Source organism: Furipterus horrens, unplaced genomic scaffold, assembly GCF_987537825.1.
Source record: "Furipterus horrens unplaced genomic scaffold, mFurHor1.1.pri manual_scaffold_4, whole genome shotgun sequence".
NCBI lineage: Eukaryota > Metazoa > Chordata > Mammalia > Chiroptera > Furipteridae > Furipterus > Furipterus horrens.
In genome coordinates this window covers 76,768,573-76,792,387 of record NW_028327174.1, presented here as the reverse complement: position 1 = coordinate 76,792,387, position 23,815 = coordinate 76,768,573, and the positions used below count along the sequence as shown (strand labels likewise).

General features: G+C 38.0%; 1 protein-coding gene across 1 annotated transcript in view; it reads left to right on the top strand.

Annotated features, from left to right (window-relative positions):
• The window catches only part of PAWR (pro-apoptotic WT1 regulator), a 120,925-nt gene that overhangs the window by 83,953 nt on the left and 13,157 nt on the right, over positions 1-23,815 (top strand). The window contains exon 4 of the mRNA XM_090273657.1: positions 10,031-10,065. Within this exon, the coding sequence (XP_090129783.1) occupies positions 10,031-10,065 (35 nt within the window). The remainder of the gene's footprint in view (positions 1-10,030; positions 10,066-23,815) is intronic.

The window sequence follows — 23,815 nt, the reverse complement described above, 5'->3', positions numbered from 1 at the left end:
TTTGATACGTATTGCCTAAATTACTTATGAAAAAAGTTTCTCAGTTTATATATCCAATGTCATTTTGTGAGAGAGCATTTTTTAGTTTTATGTTCCTCCTCTAAAACAATCTGAAGTTTACTGAAGAGTTGCAAGTACCACACAGAGCACTTCTCCCCCTAGAATTTTGAGAATAAATGGCTAACTGGCTGCCCTGTTCCCTGCCCCCATACTTGACAGTGTGTTTTCTACTAACAAGATCTCCTACATAACCAGACTACAGCTTTTAAAAATATAAAATTAAAACTGATACATTCTTAACATTTAAGCTTCAGACCTTATTCAGGTTTTGCCAATTTTCCCAAACATGCCCTAAATTATAGCAAAAGGATCTGATTCAGAATCACATGTTGCATATAGTTGCTCTGTCTCTTTGGTTTCTTTATGTCTGAAACAGCTCCACAGTCTTTCCTTAACTTTCTTAATCTTAACAGTTATAAAGATTACAGATCAGTTATTTTGTGCTATGTCCTTCTATTTGGGTTATCTGAAGTTTACTTAGAATTAGATTCAGGTTTTAATGTTTGTCAAGAATGTCATAGAATTGATGCTATGGTCTTCTCATTGCTTGTCCACTCAGGCAGCACTTGATTTTAATTTGCCCCATTGCTGATGATGATAACCTTGGTCGTGGTATTAAGGCGGTATTTACCAGGCTTTAGTTCCCCTTCTTAATAAGTGTTTTGTTAAATTAAAAATGGATCTGCCTTGCCCTGTCTGGTGTGGCTCAGTTGGTTGGGTTGTTGTCCTGTAACCAAAAGGTGGTGGGTTCAGTTTCTGGGTGGCGGTTCTGTCCCTGGCTGGGGCGCATTCAATCGGGTGTGTATGGGTGGTAACCATTTGATGATTCTCTCTCCCATCAATGTTTCTCTCTCTTTTCCTTCCTCTTTCTTATTGCAATGAAAAATGCCCTCAGGTGATGATTAGAAAAAAAAGGATCATCCTTATGACCTAGATATTCCACTTCCGGGGATTTAGCCAAAGAAACCCAAAACACTAATTTGAAAGAATATATGCACCCCTGTGTTCACTGCAGCATTTTTTACAATAGTCAAGATACAGAAGAAATTCCAGTGCCCATCAATAAAAGAGTGGGTCAATAAAGTGGTGGTGCACATATATGAGTACAGTGGAAAATCACTTGGTCATAAAAAAGAATGAGATTTTACCATTTGCCACAGCATGGATGGACCTAGAGGGTAGTATGCTCAATGAAATAAACATTCAGAAAAAGACAGATGCCACATGATTTCACTAAAGGACAAAATAAACGAACAAACAAAATTGAAACATACTCATAGACACAGAGAGTGAACTAGTGGTTGGTTGCCAGAGGTGAGGGGGTTGGAGGACTGGGTGGAAAAGGTGACGTATTTAAAAAGTACAAATTGGTAGATACAAAACAGTCATAGAGATGTAAGAAAAGCATAGGGAATGTAGTCAATAACATTGTGATAACTATGTATGGTGCCATTTGGGGTATAGGGAATATCAAGGGGAACGGTATATAAAGTATATGATTGTCTACCCACTAAGCTGTACACTTGAAACCAATACAAAATAAAATTGAAAGGAAAAAAAAGATAAATATTTTGTAGCTAAAGTCTTCAAACCATGTAGATATCTTAATCCTCATCAGATTATCCCTTCATTTATCTATTATATATCTATTAATATCTATATAGCCTTATTAAGTCACTGTCACCTAGTTTATCTGATGGGTCCTGCTCTTTACCATCTGTATTAGCTTTTTATTGCTGCTGTAACAAATTACCACAAATGTGGTGTCTTAACACTTATTTATCATTTTACAGTTCTGTAAATTGGAAGCCTACATGAGTCTCATTGGGCTAAAATTGAGGACTGAAGTCAGAGGCTAAAATTGGGGCTGAATTCCTTTTTGGAGGCTAGCGGAGAATCAGTTTCCTTTCCAGTTCTTAGTGGCAACTCGTATTCTTTAGCCCATTTTCTCCTTTCTTCTTCACAGCCAGCAATGTGAATTTGAATCCTTCTTATGTCATGTCATTCTGACCTTTCTTCTTGGTCATATCCTCCTCTGATTTTTTTCTGTCTCTCTTCCACTTTTAATGACCCGTATGATTACATTGGGCCCATCAAATAATGCAGGATAATCTCCCTATTTGGGGTTGTTGATTAGAACTTTAATTTTCCTTTGCCATGTAACCTAGTGTGTGCGAAGGTTTTAGGGATTAGGATGTGGACATCTTTGAGGGTCAGTATTTTGCCTGCTACTACACTATCATTATTTACTTTAAGCTTTTGTATTCTTTGCTACATCCCAATCATTCTTGGAATACTTGTTTGTTTCTGGGGTACTTTACAGGCTCATTTTTAACTTTCCTACTTCCAACCTTGGAAGCAGCCATTTTTCTAAGGAGACTTCATTTCATTTACTGGAAAATGATATTTTGAAGCCAAGATCTGGGCTGTATGTAACATGTACATCTCATGTTATTAAGATGTCACTATTTCTAGTTCCTCTCTGTACAGACCTACAAAATATATGTATATCTGTGTGTGTGTGTGTGTGTATCTGTATGACTCCCTACCTACACACATACCAGCTACATCCATCTGTCTATATAGATGTTGGAACTAATTTATACCAATACCTCTAATTCTAATCTAATACCACAGAATTTATTCTAATATTTGTAACTTCATTTTGTGACATTGAAAAACCTATTTCCCATTTTTCTTAATGTTTTATTTGTTCAATTCCCCTATGTGTAAGCTATCTCCCATTGCCGCTCCTTCCCCACATTTATGCCCTCCCCACTGCAAGTGGGTTCTGACTTCCCATGTTGGCTCTCCCGGGAACACTCCTCGCTCTCTCCAGGCTCAGGTGTCCCATGCGAGGGTGCAGGATGCTCTCCTTACCCTGATTGATTTGTGACTCCTCATGTTAGGTCACCCCCCACTGGGGATTCCCTTCTTAATACTGCTTAGCTTTCTGCTAGGGTCTTTTCCTTTGTTCCTGCTTGGACTCTGGGACCTCACGCTGGATTGCTCTCCCACAGGGACTCCTTGTCACCCTGATTGGGTTTTGATACCTCTAAACCAGGATGCCACTCTGTGGACACTCTTCATCCTGGTTGGGCTCCGACACATCACCCTGGTCATCCCTCATTAGAGGTGTTCTCCGCACCCTGCAGGGGCTGTCAGTTCCCCACACCAGGCTACCTCTTTGATGGTATATCTTCGAGGGTACCCTTCTGGGGCTCTAAAACCTGAATCTTGGCCATTGTCCTAAATGGATGACCATTACACTCCATTTGGTGTTCTTAATATCCCTTCATGTAATTCCCTTTCTGACCCTGCCTCAGGGCTGATAACCTGCTTTCCCTTTCCTGCTTTGTAGACACCCTCCTTATTTTGCTCAGCCTTTGATTTCTGAGGCCATGCAAGTCCCCCCTGCTCTATGGATACTCCTCAGTTTGCTTGGACTCTGATTCTCTGTGCCAAGCAGCTCTTCATGTAGGGGTTTCAGTATTCCAGTACCCAGGTTTGGATCATGCTGGGTATTCCCCACCTTGCTCTGTATCACCTAATGGCTGTAGGACTGAATTGTCCAGGAAAAGAAAGGGAATTAGGAGTTTTTTTCCTTTTTTAATCTTTGTTAATTTGATAAAGTTCTAGTTTTACTTTTTTTTTTTATTTTATCAATTATATACACTACAGATATTTTGCTCTGTTTTCATCTTCCACAGTCTGTCCTGCTATATTACATATACCAGTATAGGTATTTTAAGTTAGTCTTGAGAGCCTGTTAGCATGTTATGCCATAATTTTACTGAGGGCAATGGCTTTGTTGCTCATTAATGGACTTTAATAACTCAAGCATTATCTTGCTACATTCTGTTGGACTTGTGTTTGTCTGCTCTTATGTCACATGTGCTTGTATATTTGTTTATACTTGACTGGTTCTGATCAGCCACTGCACCTGTAGAGACAATGTCTATGGGATTTCCTTACTGACCATTCTCAGTGTGAATATAGTGGAATGTTTTGTTTAAACTTACAAAACAGTTTGTGAGTTGCCAACATTTTCTAAGCTCTACATAGGTCTTTCCCCTCCCTTTAGTAATATAAACCATATCAATGCAAGGAAGATTATTTCAGGAAAAGTATATTTTAAGTCAGTTGTATAACAGGCTTTGTGGTTATTTGAAGGTCTAATTACATAGTCTTTGAAATAAAATTTTAAGACCATTATCAGTTTTAGCAGTTGTATTTTTTACAAGGAGTTTCAGTGATACTGGTATTTCTCCTTCCCCCTCCCCACGAACAGAATTTAATTAACAGTAATTATTGAGTTTTCACCTTTTGCATGGAAATCTTTGTGAGCCCAGAAATGAGGCTCCTAGTGAAAAAAATCTAAAGTGGAGTTTGTATTTGTATAGAATTTTTTTTGTTTATTTTTTAAATATGCTTTATTGATTATGCTGTTACAGTTGTCCCAATTTCTTTTCCCTCTGCTCCCCTCCACCCGTGACCCCCCTCCCTCCAGTTGTCCCCCCTTTTTAGTCCATGTCCATTGGTTGTGCATATAGTTCTTCTCAATAGCTTCCTGTCTACTCCATTCCCTCCTACTATGCTTCTTAATTCCTGCATCATCTCCCTCCTTTTCCCCCCTTCCCCCTCTCCACTGATATCCCCCCAGTATGTTCCGCATACCTATAATTCTTTTTCCACTCTCATTGCCTGCTTAGTTTGCCTTTGTTTCGATTCTCTAGCTTCTGTTGTTGGTTGTTGTGATGCAGGTTTCATTTTAATGTTCATAGTTTTGATTCTCTTTCTCCTAAACAAGTTCCTTTAACATCTCATATAACAGTGGTTTGGATCTGATGAACTCCTTCAGTTTTACTTTGTCCTGGAAGGACTTTTTCTGCCCTTCTATTCTGAATCACAGCTTCGCTGGATAGAGTATTCATAATTGTACGTTTTTGCTTTACATTACTTTGAATATTTCTTGCCAGTCCCTTCTTGTCTGCAGAGTCTCCTTTGAGAAATCAGCTGATAGTCTAATTAGGACCCCTTTGTACATGATTCTTTTCTTCTCTCTTGCTGCTTTTAAGATTCTCTCTTTATCTTTAGTTTTTGACAATTTGATTATAATGTGTCTTGGAGTGGTTCTCCCTGGGTCCTGTTTTCCTGGAACTCTCTGTGCTTCCTGGACCTGTAAGTCTGTTTACTTCCCCAAGTTCAGGAAGTTCTGCTTCATTATTTTTTCACATAATTTTTCAGTTTCTAGTTCTTCTTCACCTTCTGGCAACCCTGTAATTCGAATGTTCATTCGCTTATAGCTGTCCCAGAGGTTTCTGACCCTTTCCTCATATTCCTCACTTTTCGTTTCTTCTTTCTGCACTGGTTGACTGTTCCTTCCCTATGTTCCGGTTTGTTGATTTGATCTCTGATTTTCCTTTCCTCACCACTTGTCTCGTATGTGTTTTTGTTCATTACAGTATGACTAGCCTTCATTCCTTCCCCTTCTTGTTCAAAATCTTTTGTTAATTCTGTAAGCTGCCTTATGACTATAGCTCCGAACTGAGCCTCAGAAAGATTTCCTATTTGTTCATCAGTTAGGTCCCGTATTTGCTGTCTGGTCAGCGGTGTCACTGGGATCCCTAGCATGATCTGTGCCATCCTGACAGTTTTGTGTTTACCTTTGCTTCCTGGGCGGGGCTGTCACACCTCCCACACTATAGGGGGCGGAGCCCCATGCCCTCATCACTACTGGGTGACCTTTCTCACCACGCTGTGGCGCTTTGTGTGGGGGCGGGGGTCCAAGATGGATTCCTGCCATTACTCTCTGCTGAGAGACTTCAAGCCCCTTCCTCTGTCCCCACGCCGTCTGGGCCTCACAGTCTGAGGCAGTGGGGGTCTGCCTTCCCCAACGTTGGAATCGTGAGCTGCCGGGGCTTGACAGCCGCTGGGAGTGCTCCCCTGGCAGTTTCACCGCCTGTCGCTGCAGCTGCAGCTGTTAGTACAGCTTGATCTCTCCGCCCCTGTTTTGCTCCTCCTACGAGTCAGGATGAGCACCACTGGGTTATAACTTCATACATTGGACTTCCCTGCAGTTTTATTTTCTGGAACCTCTGGTTATTTCTGGATTTACGGTAGTTGTATTCCTTCTTAGTTGTGGAGGGAGACATTTCAATCTGTACATCAGTAACCCACAAATCAGTAAATCCACTAGGGGCTATTTTCATCAGCAGTTCTGCTTGGCAGGAAGTCCTAGAATTTTGTTTTGATATAGAAACTTAAAGCATTTTTCTCCTTGAAATTATAAGGGACTCTTTGGCGACACTGTATGGGTTGATTTTGTCTTTTCTATCTAACGTTTCTTATTCAAGATATGCCCAATTTTCTCATTTTGGAAAGGTTATAGAAATCACTTTAAGCTCCATCTGTAACTGTCGATTTTGAAAACACATGATAAGCAAACTGCTGTTCCTTTCAGTCTCTGCTAATATGGTCTGTCTGATTTGGTAACATTTCATTGCTAAGAAATGAAATTTGATTACTAGAATCACTGTGAAGATTTAACCTGCAAGATGAATAATTTCATAAAGGACCATATTCAAATCTACCAATAAAGAATAAAGTTAAGTGTCTTCCTGTGTCAGAATTTTAACTACTGAAGTATTAGTTATATAGAAATAGGCTTAAGTTCTAATTGTTTTACACACTTAGACATAAACATGGAGTGATTTAATCAAGTATGTTTGAGTTCTCTAACTTATAGCTCTATAGAAAATACCATATAAAACTTAGTTGAGATAAGTTTTAAGTGACCAGTTTTTTTAACTGATATCATTTAGCTTTTTATTAGTATACTTTACTGGAAACTTATCTGATACTGACTTTCATTTACAGTTGGGCCAAAGTACAAAATTAGCATAATATAACTATAGTTTAGTGTTGCTGAAAATGTCCTCCATTTCACATTTCTGTATTTGTTAAAGTTCTACTCTAAAATTATATTAGTCAAAGTTTTACCATTAAGGAAATTGCCCATTTAAAGCCTTGGGTTTTTTATACCATTTCAATCTGTACATCAGTAACCCACAAATCAGTAAATCCACTAGGGGCTATTTTCATCAGCAGTTCTGCTTACTCCATTTCAGTAAAAGGTAGTCTGGGCAATCAAGTTGATGTCATGTTTTGAAATATTTCAGTTATAATTAAAATGAGAGATGTTCTGGAACTTAGGACCTTATTCTCATTTTTTTCTAATGCATATTTAGACAGGTATCATTTAAGGTGTATGCTTATTTTAGTTCATATAGAATAAGATTAGAGAATTTTATAAAGGAAAACCTTTATAAAATGTTAGTTGAACTACATTTTGTGTAACTTTAGGGAATTAAGTTCAATATGAAGCTATTAGCAAAGATTTCAATAAAATGTATTTTGAGTGTATACATATTAGCTTGATATTTCTTTCTGCTTTATCTGAGTAACCAGTGGTTAAACATTTACTAGTTATTATGTTTTCAAAGTTAATTAAAAAACTAAATTTGATAAAATATATTTTTTATTGATACTCACTAGAGAGTTCATATTTTTATGAATAGATATGTTTTACATGTTTGGTGTACAAAGTACCAGGATTCATATGCCTTATCATTAGGGGCTGCCACATTAATGACAGGCAGATAAATGCTAAAGCAGTGATTTTCAACCTTCATCTCATGGTGCACACAAACTAATTACTAAAATCCTGTGGCACACCAAAAAATATATTTTTTGCTGATCTGACAAAAAAAGGTATAGTTTTGATTCATTCACAGCTCATTAACAGCTGATAGCTACTGTTGTGTTGGTTGTTAGCATTTTAAAATTTTACATTCTAAGGGAAAAAGAAGTCAAAGTCAGTGCCCCCGAATAAATAGTCAGGCATTGCATGTTCTAAAAATTCTTGTAGCACACCAGTTAAAAATCGCTGGTCTAAAGTTTGCTTGCCAGGCTTTGTTACTGTCCATGCCGTAAGAACAGCTGGTGTTCAGGGAAGGGTAAAATGTCTTTGAACCAATAACAGAGCATGGCTTTTCCAGAGGAAGTCCCATTAAACTGTCAAGCCCCCTCACACGGGTACTTATAGTGTCCTGTCACCTGATTACTTCCAGTAATTGGTTCATTACAAAGGAGTTGTGCTAATTTGTTTTACTCACGCCATTTAATTTCCACAATCCAGTAAAAATAGACATTGTTGTTATTCCTTTTTCAAAATGAGGAAACTGAGACTGATAGAAGTTCAATAACTTGCCCATAACACTGAGACTTGGCTGAATCTTACCCTTACCCATATGGTTTGCTGTACTGTTTCCCCGCATTATGTCTCTTCTTGCACCATGCAGTCAAGTCAGTATTTGCTAATTCAGTCTGAAACTGTAACAGAACCCCTGGGCTGCTCCGATTGAAACAGAACCCACGGGCTGTTTAGTTAGGGGCCCGATTGCCCGCCGCCAGAATCATAACTCTGAATACCAGAGTTTGGTGAAAAGAAAAAGAATTGTTTATTTACACATAGTCCTGCCTCCCCCTCCCAGACCTGGCCAGTCTTAGGAAAGTCAGAAACACCGTTCCCCTACCTCCTAGGCACAGTTCAGCTTTACCAGTAGCTGCCAATCACTCAGTTCTGATTGGGGAGGTCCTTTCTGTGCTGTGGTGCCCTCCAGCTCTCAATGCAGGACCGCCTGGATTCTCAGCCTCCTTGCAAACTGCCTTCTTCCTGCAAACCGCATGGATCTCCTCTCCTTCTCAAAGCAGCCTGGCAAGAGCCTCTTCTTAAAGCCGCCTGGAGACCCCTGCTCCAAGCCAGATGGAGGGAGCCCACAAGAGCCAGAGAGTGAGGGCGTGAGGGCCAGAGAGAGCCAGAGAGAGAGCCTCCTAGAGCCAGAGCCAGCCCAAAATGTCCGCAGCTCCTTACCCCTTCCTCTCTACCTCCTCTCTCCCCCTGCGTCCCCCCATGCAGTGGGTGTTGCAAACAGTTCTGACCATTCACAGAACCCCATGTAGGCTCTGTCTGCTTCTTCCCTACCAGCCCACAGTCCAAGATCCCTCCCATCTTCCTGAGTCTTGGAAGTAAAGCGGATCTTTGCAACAATGTATCCAGCCACTAGCTCCAGGCATGCAAGGGCATCCTGAAAGCTGCTTCCTGCTCCCTATCTCCCAGCCGCAAACTCTGGGGTTTGTTTTTGGACTCCTCTGTTTCTGTAACAAAACCTGCCCATTTTATAATGGGAGGTAATTCTCTGACTTGAATCATATCAGAAATTGTTTAACTGTAGGGTCTCTCTTGGAGACTAATAATGATTACTAGAAAAAAGAGTTAACAGTGTTTTAAAAAGGCCATTTAATTTTTACTGGTTTTATTAAAATGATACTGTAAAAACTGGGAGAGACTGGGCTATTAAAAGACTGAATGGAGAGATGACTTTCTGGTTAGCTGCAAGATGGTAATTTCCCCACCTCAATGGTAAATGTTTACTTACAGCAATTTTTGTTGCTTCTTCAGAATCAGCATAAAAAATACTTTCTCACTCTGTTTTTAGCTGTCTTAAAAAATAAGCAATGTATTACTATATATATGTGGTGAATTGTAGCTTTTTAAATAATTAAGAGCATAAAACAGTGGAAGGGATTATAATTTTTGCATATTTTAATGTTCATTAACTTTCAAAAATATTTGAAGCTGATGGTTGCTGAACTATGCTCTCTTTGTACATTTTCTTAGGTTTTAAAACACTTTAAAGTACAATTTTGAAAAAGTGATTGGTTTTGTTTGAAATATCATATGTAGAGTCTTGTTTTGTTTGACAATGCAAATTTTTCAAAGTAATGGTAATTGCTTCAAATTATTTTATTTCCAAATTAGATATTGTCTATCAGCTGTTTTATATAATCTGTAATTATGTGCTTGTCCACACACCCAAACTGATATGTCATTATTTTTACTTCACAGGAGCCTTCTAGAACAGTTTCAGGCAGATACAAAAGGTAAGAATCCTTGAGTTATGACTTACAACATATTGTAATCATGAGTGTAATGTCTGTCTTGCCATGGCTTAACTAACTAGAACTGTTTCAAGCAACTTTTTGAAAAGCAAGAAAACTTTATATTGTGCTCTTAAAAAGAAATTACACTGTAGGCACAAGTGTAATGTCTGTCTAAACAAGACATATTCTGGCATACCTTGCAGTCTTTGAAACAGTGTACCCCATGGATTTGTATGGGCCTAGTAAACTTAGCAAAATAAACACTTAAAATAATTTTCCCTAATGTATTTATTTTCTAATTATATTTCATTGATTATGCTATTATAGTTGTCCTAATTTTCCCCCCTTTGCTCCACTCCACCCAGCATCCCCCCCACCCCCACCCCCACTTCCTCAGGCAGTCCATACATCATTTTCATGTGCATGGATCATGCTGTAAGTTTTTTGGCTACTCCATTTCCTGTACTGTACTTTATTTACATCCCCATGGCTATTCTTGACTACCAAATTGTACTTAATCCCCTTTACTTCTTCACCCATTCCCCCACACCGGCTTCCATCTGGCAACAATCAAAACGCTCTTTGTATCCATGATTCTACCTCTACTCTTTTTGTTTGCTAAGTTTGTTTTTTTAGATTCAATTGTTGATAGATATGTATTTATTGCCATTTTATCATTCATAGTTTTAATCATCTTCTTTTTCTTAAATAAGTCCCTTTAACATTTCATATAATAATAGTTTGGCAATGATGAACTCCTTTAATTTTTTCTTGTCTGGAAAGCTCTTTACCTGCCCTCCAATTCTAAGTGATATTTTTGCTGGGCAAAGCAATCTTGGCTGTAGGTCCCTGCTTTTCATGACTCTAAATATTTCTTGCCTGCAAAGTTTCTTTTGAGAAATCAGCTGACAGTTTTATGGGAACTCCCCTGTAGGTAACTAACTGCTTTTTTCTTGCTTTTAAGATTCTCTCTTTATCTTTAACCTTTGGCATTTTAATTAAGATGTGTCTTGGAGTGGGCCTCTTTGTATCCATCTTGTTTGGGACTCTCTGTGCTTCTTGAACTTGCACGTCTATTTCCTTCACCAAATTAGGAAAGTTTTCTTTCATTAATTTTTCAAATGGATTTCCAGTTTCTTGCTCTTTCTCTTCTCTTTCTGACACTCCTATTCTGTGAATGTTGGACCATTTGAAGTTGTCCCAGAGGCTGCTTACACTATCTTTATTTTTTTGGATTCTTTTTTCTTCTTGTTCTGATTAGTTGTTTTTTGCTTCCTTATGTTCCAAATCATTGATCTGATTCTTGGCTTCATCCAGTCTACTGCTGTTTTCCCTGTAAATTGTTCTTTATTTCAATTAGTGTATCCTTCATTTCTAACTGGATCTTTTTATGCTGTTGAGATCCTCACTAAGTTCCTTGAGTGTCCTTATAACTAGTGTTTTAAAATCTGCATCTAACAGATGGCTTACCTCCATTTCATTTAGTTCTTTTTCTGGAGTTTTGATCTGTTCTTTCATTTGGGCCATATTTCTTTGTTTATCCATTTTGGCAACCTTCCTGTGTTTGTTTCTATGTAGTAGGTAGACCTGCTATGACTCCCTGTCTTGTTAGTGTGGCCTAAGGGTCCAGTAGCACAATCTTACCTATCACCCAAGCTGAGCACTTGAGGTGTGTCCTTCAGGTAGACTGAGTACACCCTCCTGTTGTAGTTAAGCCTTGATTGCTGTTGGCAGTTCAATGGAAGGGATTTAACCAGGCCAGTCAGCTGCAAGGATTGGCTGTGATGACTGATCACCAATCTCCGCCCTTTGAAGAGGATCAGCTGTGTAGGGGCAGGGTGGTGGTGCTCCAACATGGTCTGTAGCTGTCTGCTTGGTGCATAGCCCTGGGGTTTCCCAGGAGGTACAGGCCAAGGTCAGCCCCCACCTGCGTTTTGCCTGGGGACACCTTGCCTGGGCTGTAAAGCAATCTGAGATGGCTATTACTTGTGCTGGGCTTGGAGATTCCTAGTGGAAGCCAAACTGTGAATCTAGGTTGGCTGCTGCTAGTGCCGGGCCTGGGGCCATTTAGCAAGAGGTATTGGGACTGGGGCTTACTGAGGCTGGCTGTTGATTATTTGAATTTGTTTAGGGAGCTGTGAAGCATGAGCCAAGACCAACCATTCATATGGAGAAGTCACTGTTAACAGCTTGGGTGGGCCTGTAAGTTGGGTGGATTAGAGTCTCAGGGAATCTCCAGGGCAGGGCAAAGAGTGTTAGCCAGGTTGATGGAATCTCAGATATGAAACCCACCTGCCAGCTCTGTGGCTCTCTGTGGGGAAGGTTCAGAAAAGGGACAATGGCCTCTGCCTGCTTTTTTGTCTGGGAGAAAGCTGTCCCGGAGCTTTTGCCTGATCCCAGACACTTCAGTTCCTCTCTGTATGCCACTTGTTCCTTTCAAGCTGCTATGCTGGTGCTGGAGGTCAGAGGAGGTGAGTCTGAATAAGTCTGCTTGTGAGTTCTTTAAGGAATTCCTTGAGGCTTCAGCAATTTCTTCCACTAACTCAGTCCCTGTTGGTTTTTGCAGCCAGAAGTTATGGGGACTTATCTTCCTTAGCACTGGAACACTTGACTGGGGGGCCTGGTGTGGGGCTGGGACTCCTTGCCTCCCAAACTTTTATCTGTCACATGTGAGTGTGCGACCAGTCTGTTCTGTGTCTCCGCCCCTCCTACCAGTCTGGATCGATGCGGTTTCTTTAGTTCTGTAGTTGTCATACTTCATTAAACTTGATTTATGATGATTCTGAGTGATAGTTGTTCTGTAATTGTGTTTTTGATGTGGTTGTGTGAGGAGGTGAGCCATGTTTACCTGTGCTGCCATCTTGACAGGAAGCTTCCCTTATGTATTTCAACATTGAAAACACTGCCTGTATTATTAGTCAGCTTGGGTTACCATAACAAAAATACCATAGGCAGGATTGCTTAAAGAGAAATTAATTTTCTCACATTTCTGGAGGACTTTAACATCCAAGATCAGTATGCCAGCATGGTTAGGTTCTGACGAGGGTTCTCTTCTGACTTTCAGATGTCTGCCTTCTTGTTGTATCCCCAAATGTTGGAGGGAGAGAGGTTGGCTTCTCCCGTGTCTTTTTGTAAAGACACTAATCCCATTGTGAGGGCCTTACCTTCATGACCTCACCTGAACCTAATTACCTTCCAAATGCTTCACTTTCTAATATACCATTACATTGAATGTTAGGGTCCTCAGCATATAAATTTTGGGGTATACAGTTCAGTTCTTTCTTAGTTTATTCAGGTTGCATAGACTGAATAGCTTATAGACAACAGAATTTTATTTCTCACAGTTCTGAAGGCTGGAAGTCAGAGATCAGAGATCAGAGTGCCATTTTGGTCAGGTCTGGTCCAGGCCCTCTTCTGTGTTGCTGACTGCCAATTTTTTGCTCTGTCTTCACATGGTGGAAAGGGCTAGGGAGCTCTGTAGTATCTCTTATAAGAGCTCTAATTCCATTCATGAGGCGCTGCATTTGTGACCTAAGCACCTCCCAAAGACCCCAGCCTCCTAATACCATTACATTGGGCACTAGGGTTTTGACATATGAGTTTTGGGGAGAGGGGCACAGGCATTCAGCCCATAGCAAGTCCATAACACCACCTCTGCACAACGAGTAATGCTTTTACTAGAAAATGTATTTGAGCGTGTGTGCACATGTGTAGGAAGACTACCAGAATTAGGTGTGAGAAGCTGTTTCATGGATATTCACTTCCTTCTTCCCTGTTGAAGCCATAAAGGTTATAGATGTGATCATAGTTGTGCTAATAATTATAGAATAATTGTAAATCTTATCAAGTGCTTATAATGCCCGAAGTGCTTCACATAGAGGGCTCGTGGCTCATTCAATTCTCATAGTTATCTTATAAGGTACAGTATTTACTTTCATTTCATAGATGAGTTGGTTAAAGAGGTGGAATAATTTCACTGGGGTTACAAAACTAGTCAACATCAGAATCTAGATATAAACTCAGGGAACCTGACTCCAGAACTCACATGCTTACACAAGATCATTTCCCTAGATTTATACATAGAAAACCTTTGTTTTTCTCTACTTGCATGTTAACGTTTAAGATATTTGGTTAAAAGTTTTGGTTATTATATTCCATCTAAAATAAAACATTGATTAAGAGGAGCTCTAATTTTAATACTGTTATATATAAATAAAATTTAATTTTGAATTTTTACCATGGGCTATAATGTCTGTTAGTGGTAGAAAGAGATAAGAAAGCTAAATAAGTTAAATAAGTAGGTCTGAAACTGTTTCTACTGAACACTTAATATGTTTGCTACTGCTACTGCTTTTATTTTCATTTCTGTGTAATTTTGATATAGGTATAATGAAAACTGAGATGCTTTTAAGCTTCTAATATTTATGCAGTGCTTGGTAATTTTTATATAACATGAATAGTTTTAAACTGGAAAGAATCTTTTTTTCTTTTGCAAGAAATAATTGCCAGTCAGATAGCTTTGATTTGTCCTATTTTGTAGTCACAGTCTCAAACCAAAAGGTTATTATCAGTTTTGATTTAGGGAATAAAAATGAACTTCAGTAACTTGTCAAATTTGTTTTATGAATTGTATACATATTTAGTTCTTATTTAATAGTAAACCTTAAATTATAATTGGCACTTTTCTGATTTGTGTTATTTTATAAAAATGTTATTTTTCAGTTACAGTCGACATACAGTATCATTAGTGTACAACATAGCGATTAGATATTTATATATGATCTGACATCATACATCAGATTTGTGTTCAATTAGAATCAATACAGGAATAATTTTCTTATACTCATCAGAAACTTTACATATCACAGTGTGAAATCAGGAAGAAAATTGGTTTCCAGTGATATATGTTTTATTTTTAAGCTTTTTTAAAAAAGACCATTATTTTACTTGTGACCTGTTCATATATTTTTACTTTTTATTTTCATAGCCTAAAGCATGTGGTTTGTTATTTTTCAGTTTTCAAAGGTTTAACGCTGTTTAATATTGTTATAAAAGAAAAAATTTAAAAAAATTTCTAGTCATTATCCACATAACTCACAACAACTTGTAGTTCGAATACTGTCTAAAAAGAAAAAAAGGATATTAAGCATAAAACCTAGAATCTATATTTGCAATGATCAGTTCCTTAGCTAGAGTAATTTGTTACATTGTACATCAAAAGTTTGTTATTTTTATTAATTTGTCAGCATGTTTCACCAATGACTAAAGCATGGATATTTCTTGGTGAGCGTGTATACTGACTAATGATCAAAAAGAGGAGGAATGGGTTAAATGAAGGGTCTCAGGTTCGATTCCCAGTTGGGCACATATGGGAGGCAACTGACTGATGTTTCTTTTTCTCTCCCATCCTCTCTCTCTGGGATCAATGGATATATCCTCAGGTGAGGATTTAAAAAAAAATTTTTTTTAAGGAGAAATGGGTTAAAGGATAGAAATTTGGTATTATATGTTAGAAAATATTTTTAGTAAACCAAGTAACTTATATATGCAAACTCTTAAAAGGTCATTAGAGGGCACAGGCACAACTAGTTTATATGTGCACTCTTGTAAGTTATGGTTAAATATTTTATTTTTTTCTTACAGATATCAAGAATGTACTTTTTGAGAATTGAATCTGTTAAGCCTCACTCTAGTTATACTATATTGTTGTCCTCCATTATGAGCAGGCATTATATTCCAAGACCCCCAGTGGATGCTTGAAACCATGGTGCTGAATTCTATATGTACTATGTTTCCTCCTATACTTACATACCAATTTTAAGGTTTAATTTATAAATTAGACACAATAAGAGATTAACAAGAATAATTAATAATAAAATAGAATAATTAATATACAAGTTATGTGAATATAGTCTTTCAAAATATCTTACAATACTATACTCATCCTCCTGTGACAGTGTGGGTTATACAGTGTCTCTCTGATGAGATGATATGAGGTGAATAATGTAGGTATTGTGACTTAGCATTAGGTTGCTGTTGACCTTTTGATGATTTCTATCAATCACTTTATGCTTTGGGGCCGTTAGTAGGTGAAATAAGAGTTACTTAAACACAAGCACTATGAGACCTCAATAGTCGATCTAATAGCTGAGATGGCTACTATGTTGCTTGGACAGGTAGTGTACATAAGAGTAGATACACTGGACAAGGGGATGTCACATGATGGATGGTGCAAGATTTCATCACACTACTCAGAATGGCTCGGAATTGAAAACTTAGTAAATGTTTATTTCTGGAATTTTCTCTTTAATATTTTTAGAACACAGTTGTGACTATGGGTAACTGAGTTGGAAAGTGAAACAGTGGATAAGGGGTGGGGCAGTATTTTATTGAATCGAGTTTATCTAGAACATCTCTAACGTATATTCACTGACTCCCTTTTTAAAATGTATTTAAATAACTTTGACAAACTATAGTCATCACTTGGTATACTTGGGGGATTAGTTACAGGATCCTACTATGATACCAAAATTTGGGGATGCTTAGGTTCCCTGTATAAACTTATGAGCATTCTCCTGAATACTTTAAATTATCTGTAGATTATTTATAATACCTAATGCAACGTAAATGCTTTGTAAAGAGTTGTTATGCTGTATTGTGTAGGGGATGTCTGTATGTGTTCAATATAGATGCAACCATTGTGGGCCAAACTACATAGTACACATCGGAAACAACATAATTTTTTTCCCCTGAGTATTTCCCCTCCAACGTTGGTTGAATTTGTGCATGTGGAAGGCTGCCTGTATTTGGAAATGTAGGAGTGACGGAATTTCTGAAGCTCAGGGCCCACCCACGCTGTTCACTGAACAATTTCTGCTTTTCTCCTTTTCTGTGAAGTCGTCGTCGTCGGCAGCCGTCCGTCTCGAGAGACGATGGTGTAGCTTCTTAAGAGTCTATCTGCACCGCCGAGAATGGCTGTGCAGTCCGACTCGGGAGTGACACGGTATCTGTCTCCTCCCGTGTTGAATCGACATCTTCCGATGACGCTGGAGTGTCCTCTCCAGTGAAGCTGAAGCTACAGAGCCTGGGCAGGGTGATATGGAGGGTCTGCTGTTGCCCATGCAGCAGACCCCCCCTCTCTTCGCAGCTGAAGGGTCCAAGGGAAAGACGGAGTCAATACAGCTTGGCTTCAGGTGCGCCGCAGGAGTTGCCGGTGTTGTATCGTATCGGCAGCCGTCCGTCTTGAGAGACGATGGTGTAGCTTCTTAAGAGTCTATCTGCACCGCCGAGAATGGCTGTGCAGTCCGACTCGGGAGTGACACGGTATCTGTCTCCTCCCGTGTTGAATCGACATCTTGCAATGACGCTGGAGTGTCCTCTCCAGTGAAGCTGAAGCTACAGAGCCTGGGCAGGGTGATATGGAGGGTCTGCTGTTGCCCATGCAGCAGACCCCCCCTCTCTTCGCAGCTGAAGGGTCCAAGGGAAAGACAGAGTCAATACAGCTTGGCTTCAGGTGCACCGCAGGAGTTGCCGGTGTTGACTACAACGTCAAACCGCCTTAGGGACTCCGGCTCCGGATTTTCTGTCGGGGTTTACTCCCTTAGCCTTTCCCCTGAAGAGGTATGCCGCAAGGCAGCGGAGGTTTGTTGGAGTCAGAGTTTTCCTTCTCTGATGTGCCCTGACTGGAAGATCGAACCAGCGACACTTAGCTCGCAGGCCGACGCTCAATCCACTGAGCCAAACCAGCCAGTCTGTGAAGTAGAGCATAAATATACAAGAGACCCTCACTATAACTGTTTTGGGGGCCCGTACTTTTTGTTTGTTTTTTTAAATAATTTTTAAATTCTTTATTTGAATAAATGTGATGATGACTCTTTTCCATAAGGGCCAGCGTTTTCTTTCAAAGTCAATTCTGCTAAAATGTTTGTTTCCGTAACTTGAATATGTCCCAGTTGATATATTAGAGAACAATTTGACTATGACCCAGATTTTGAGTTTTCTAATGCACGTTTGTTCATGAGAAACAGTAGGTATACCCAGAAAACTGTACCTAGCTCAACCAAGCCATGTAGAAATACACAAAATGCACACTCCAAACATCTAGCAGCTTACCTCGATGTGAACCACAGCTGTCCACATGTGGCGTCAGAGCTTCCTGTCTAATTTCAGATAATCTTCCTTTCCATACTTTACTTAGTCTGTAAAAAAAAAAAAAAAGAGGTGCTACTTTTAAAAGATGCTGTATATTTTGAATTATGTCAGATCTCTTGTTTTTGAACTAATATACAGAGAAATTTCAGACCTTTATTGTCACTTGATTCTTAATGCACTTTCATAGGAAATTGAGTAGACCCTATTTAAGTTTGGGAAGTGAATCATTTATTTAGAAATATAATATTCATACAAAGATTTAAGATGTTGTAACAAGTTAGTTTTTTTCCAAGTGGAAGTTTTTTTATAACTACCATTTTAAAACCAGTAGTTCTTTTATTTTATTGTTGTCCTATTACAGTTATCCCAGTTTTCCCCCATTGCTCTCCCCTGCTACACCCCCACACACAGTCAGTGCCCATCCTGTTGTCCATGTCCATGAGTCTTTTATACCTGTTCCTTGACTAGACCCTTCCCCTTCTTTCCCTCCTTCTCTCCTTCCCTTCTCCCCTCTGGTCACTGTCAGTTTGTTCCTTGTTTCCATGCTTCTACTTCTATTTTGTTCATTTGTTTGTTTTGTTCATTAGGTTCGTCTTATAGGTGAGCTCATATGGTATTTGTGTCACCGCCTGGCTTATTTCACTTAGTATAATATTCTCCAGTTCCATCCATGCTGTCGCAAAAGGTGGGAGTTACTTCTTTCTTTCTGCTGCATAGTACTCCATTGCATAAATGTACCCGTTTTTTTATCCACTCATTTACTGATGGCACTTCAGCTGTTTCCAGCACTAGGCTATTGTAAGTAACCCTGGTATCAACATAGAAGTGAATAGGTTCTTTTGAATTGGCTGTTTCAGGGTTCTTTGGTTATAGTCCCGGCAATGGGATCACTGGCTCAAAACGCAGTTCCATTTTTAGTTTTTTTGAGGAAACAGTAGTTCTTGTTTGCACGTGTGTTTGGAGAACCACTTATGCACAAGAAACTTTCTCGGTTTTATAGGTCAGGGGTCAAACCAAAAAAAATCATCCAAATCCTTGAAAGGTAAGAAAGGTTAGAAATTTCAGACTAAAGACCAAATGTATCTCTGAGTCTTATGGGCTGTATGTGACCTTTTCTAGAGAAATCTACTTCTCAAGATCTTTATGTCTATATTAGCATATTCTGTATTTTATCAACTGCTATAATGCCTACAACAGCTGTTGCTCTTCTGGTTAATGGATTTTGCAGATGGACATGAAAGTCACAAAATGATCATCTGTAAGCAGTTGAGATACTGGTACATTTTGTAGACTGAATTTTGCTCTGGTATATTGCGAATTTTTTTATATGTTGGAAATAATAGCCAAGATTTATAGTATTTATTATGTACCAGACACTATTTGAAGTACTTGCCATATATGTTAATTTAATCATTTCTCCAATAACCTCAGGAGAGAAATATTTTATTATCTCCATTTTACAGATGAGGAAACCAAGACACAGTGAAGTTTAATGACTTGTGTGAGATCAGACACATTATTAATTGGCTGATTTTGTTAGCATATGTTGCTTTACCCCATAGTAATACTAATTTGTCTGGTACAGGTAGAATGTAGAATGTTTGGTTTACAGTTTGATTTAGCTTATTTTGACTTCAAGTAACTGGAAGATACCAGTACCTGGATTTTTTTCTGTTTAACATGGGTTTTGTTTTGTTGTTTGTTTAAAAATAAATTTTATGTATGTGGTCATAAATTTCACAGAGTCTATTAAGCTATTTTTACTTAATTTTAGCTACAGTGCACTGTCAGACAATACTATGTTTGGCTCTCTGAAAGATACATGTTAAAATAATAATGAGGAGTGTATAATTTTAGCTCTTCTTATCAAATACAGTGACCTAAATCGAGAAGAATATTTTGTTTTCTGAATTTGTTTTGTCTAGGTGTCAGGAAATGAAATTTGAGCAAGTAGGTATATTTAATTATATAACTATCATATTTGATCTCTTTAGGATACTTTACTGTATTTAATACATCAGAAATGAGCATATATGATAGACCCTAACTGGAAAAACTTAAATTTTTAATGAGTTAGATTTTAAGCTATAACATTAGTATGAACATTTACAATGCAGACATTAAACTGATGCTGTGGAAAATCATTAATTATATAGAAAAATGATTACCTTTTTATACTAAATGGGGACAGGGAGACCATATTACAAAAAATATATTAAAACAAAGTATGTAACAATTTATAAAGTGTTCTTAACTTGAAATCTATTGAGGAATTGTGAAAATTTAAAATAATGTTTATCTGGAAGAAGAGGTATATATTTTTATCATATTTTCAATGGGAACTGTGAACCAAAAAGGTTGAGAACTACTTATATGATACAGTAAAATATGATGGTTACCTCTGCAGTGGTAGGATTACTGGTGATACTGATTTATATTTTTGCTTCCTACAGTAAATATGTAACACAATTTTAATAAAGATTCCAAGGGTTGATTCTGATCTTCAGTTGTTGCTCTTTGTGTGTGTGTGTGTATGTGTGGCGAGGTGGGGCGGGGGCAGGCTGTGTGTGCATTTAAAGGAAGAAGAGAGAGGCCTGAGCCAAGCAAGGGGCTGTTCTGAGGAGGGTGATGGGGAGGAAGGCTGTGAGACCTGAGGAATATGAGGGCGAATCATGAACTTGTTACCTAGGACTTTCATGATTCATCTAACACTTTTAAATATTTGATATTCGTTCTAAAAGTAGGATTTTACTCATGAATCTTGTATTTCTTTTAATTGCTAAGCTTTAAAATATCTATTTTAGTGGAAAATTCCTCTAGCTGTAATCTGATAACACCGCCAGTCTTGTTCTCATGATAGTTTTAGAAGAACAGTGTTTCATTCCTCCACACCACCTCCTCATCTTCGCCCAGAAGATGCGAAAATTCCCAGAGGGGATTACTTTCAGTAAATGATAGTATTTATCTTCAATGTTACTGTTTATTCTTTTCCCTTTTCCGAACATTATAGTTAATATTTTTGTAGCTAAGGCCAGAGGGGGATTCTTTTTGGAATCTTACTAAAGATTTGTGTTAACATTCCTGAGTAGAATGTTACAAACTTTTTGGAGTTAATGAAACAATCTTTTATTCTTGGTATTTTGTGCTGTACATATCTGGCACTCAAAATAGGTTAAAAACATTTCTGTTTTTAGAATAAACAAAGCTAAATTTGGCTGTAAGATTAACGCACTCATTCACAAGTCTGACAGTATTCCTTACAAACCTAATCAGAATGGGAATAAAGCACTGATTCTGTTTTTCCATAATAATTATTCCTTGTTTTTAATTTGTATAATAGTATCATTAATGTTTCAACAGTCCTAATATGAAGTATTTTAAAAATTGTTAATAGGTTAAACTTTTTAAAATATTGTTTTAAACTTGTATATCAAGCAGATACAGTGCTCTTTAGGGATATCCATACCTCTAGGTTTTTGTTGTTTGCAGTCACTAGCATGGTAGTTTTCTATTTGAATAATCTTGTGGTTGACGCATATAATTGGATTCTTTTTTTAAGCGAAAAGAGACCATTTAAAATAATTCTAATGTTCTTATATGATGTGGTTTCAGTGATACTTGACCTCTTGATTTTCTTTTACCATTTTGTTGGCATCTCCCAGTCTTGTAGTTGTCCCTTTCCTGTCTTTGTTCTTTATGTGTTGGTGTTAGCTCTCTCTTAGAATTTATTCTCTTTTTTTTTATAGCTTTGTACATTATATTTTCATTAGATTTTTACATTACTATATTTAATAGCAACATAGCATACCATTGAATGCATGTACCAAAATTTATTGAACACTCCACTTGTAATGCACATGTAGATTTTCCCCAATTTTTGATTTAAAATATTTTAATATCTTTATAACTAAATAGCTGTACACAATCTTAACTTTCTTTAGGATACATTCAATATTAGCCAGTTTTGTTGTTGGAAACAAGTAAAATACATTTACTCTCGTTTTGTTCTGTGTATTTCTGCCAGAAGTGTCCTTCACTACAGTGATTTCAGTTACTATCTGTGCATATGCTGATGGTTTCAAATCATTAGCTCTAGTCCTCTATAACCAACAACTTTTAAATATCTTCTTTAAGATATCCTAGACTTGGCATATGTAAAAGTAAACTTGTGCAACTTGGTGGATTTCATTAGTTGGTATCCAGATCCACTCTTGACAGAAATCTGGACACTGGTTACGACCACCCCCCTTTCACTACATCACATACATCTAGTCATTTACCAAGATTTGCTGAGTTTATCTCCTGTACATCTCCAGTGCCAACACACCAATCTAGGACAACGTCATCTCTTACACAAGATGATAAGAAGTCTCCACATTGGCCTCCCTATCTCCAGTTTGCTCATCTCCAGTGCATTTTCTTAAAATGATTGTCATTTTTTTGCTTCAATGGCTTCCCCTGACCTTTAAATGGTATCTGCACTAGTCTCCAGGGTAGAATGATGCACAAGATAATGTATAAAACTTCTATTTATAAATACATTTATAATGTATAAAACTTCTATTTATATTTACCATTTAATCTAAAAATATACTACGACATTTATACTTAATAGCTAGTACTGTGTACTAATTATTTACTCATTACCCTTACTCTGTATGTAAGATGGTCATTTGGTTTAGGAGGTATCCTGAGGAAAGCATGCTTTGTTCACTTTCCGAATGTTGCACAGTACTGTAATTTGGATGTTTAGATGGATTTATGAATTATCTAGGTTACTTAATACTCGGAAAGTTAATAAGTTCGGGGTGAATTTAAGGAGAATATCAAACCAAGTACATAAAGACAAAGATGATCACATAGTTGTTCAGCTGGCAAGATATACAAAATCAGATCTGTTCTTAAAAATTAGCAAAACTCTTTTATGCTTATATTGGAATTCTTAGTGAAACTTTGAAAAAATTAAGTTTTTATTGTGAGGCATCTCTTTCTGCTAGCATAGCCATAAAAATCAAATATGCAGCCCAGGCGAGTGTGGCTCAGTTGGTTGGAGTGTTGTCTCATAACTAAAAGGTGTGGGTTCTCTGCCTGTCAGAGCATATACCTGTATTGGGGGTTTGATCTCAGTCAGGGTGCGTAAAGGGAAAGGCATCCAGTCAATGGTTCTCTCTCGCATCAATGTTTTTCTTTCTCCCTTCCTCTCTCCCTAACTGGCTTAAAAGCAGTGGGAAAATGTCCTTGGGTGGGGATTTAAAAAAAAAAAATCAAATATGCAAATTGCTCTTAGAACTAGCTCTTCGAATCTCTGTAACAAAGTATTAAAATAAAATACTAAAGAATGATGAAGTATATTCAGCTATACTTTCATTAAAAATGTTATAGTCAAGTCTTGGCTGGGTAGTTCAGTTGGTTAGAGTGTTGACCCTATAATTCGATGCCCCAGTAAGGGCACATGCAAGAATTAACTAATGAATGCATGAGTAAGTGGAACAATAAAATCGATACACATGCATTCTCTCTCTCTCCCCCCATCTCTCTTCTCTTTTCTCTCTTTTCTCTCCTCTCTCTCTTCCCCCTTCCCCTCCCTTTCTCCGTTTTC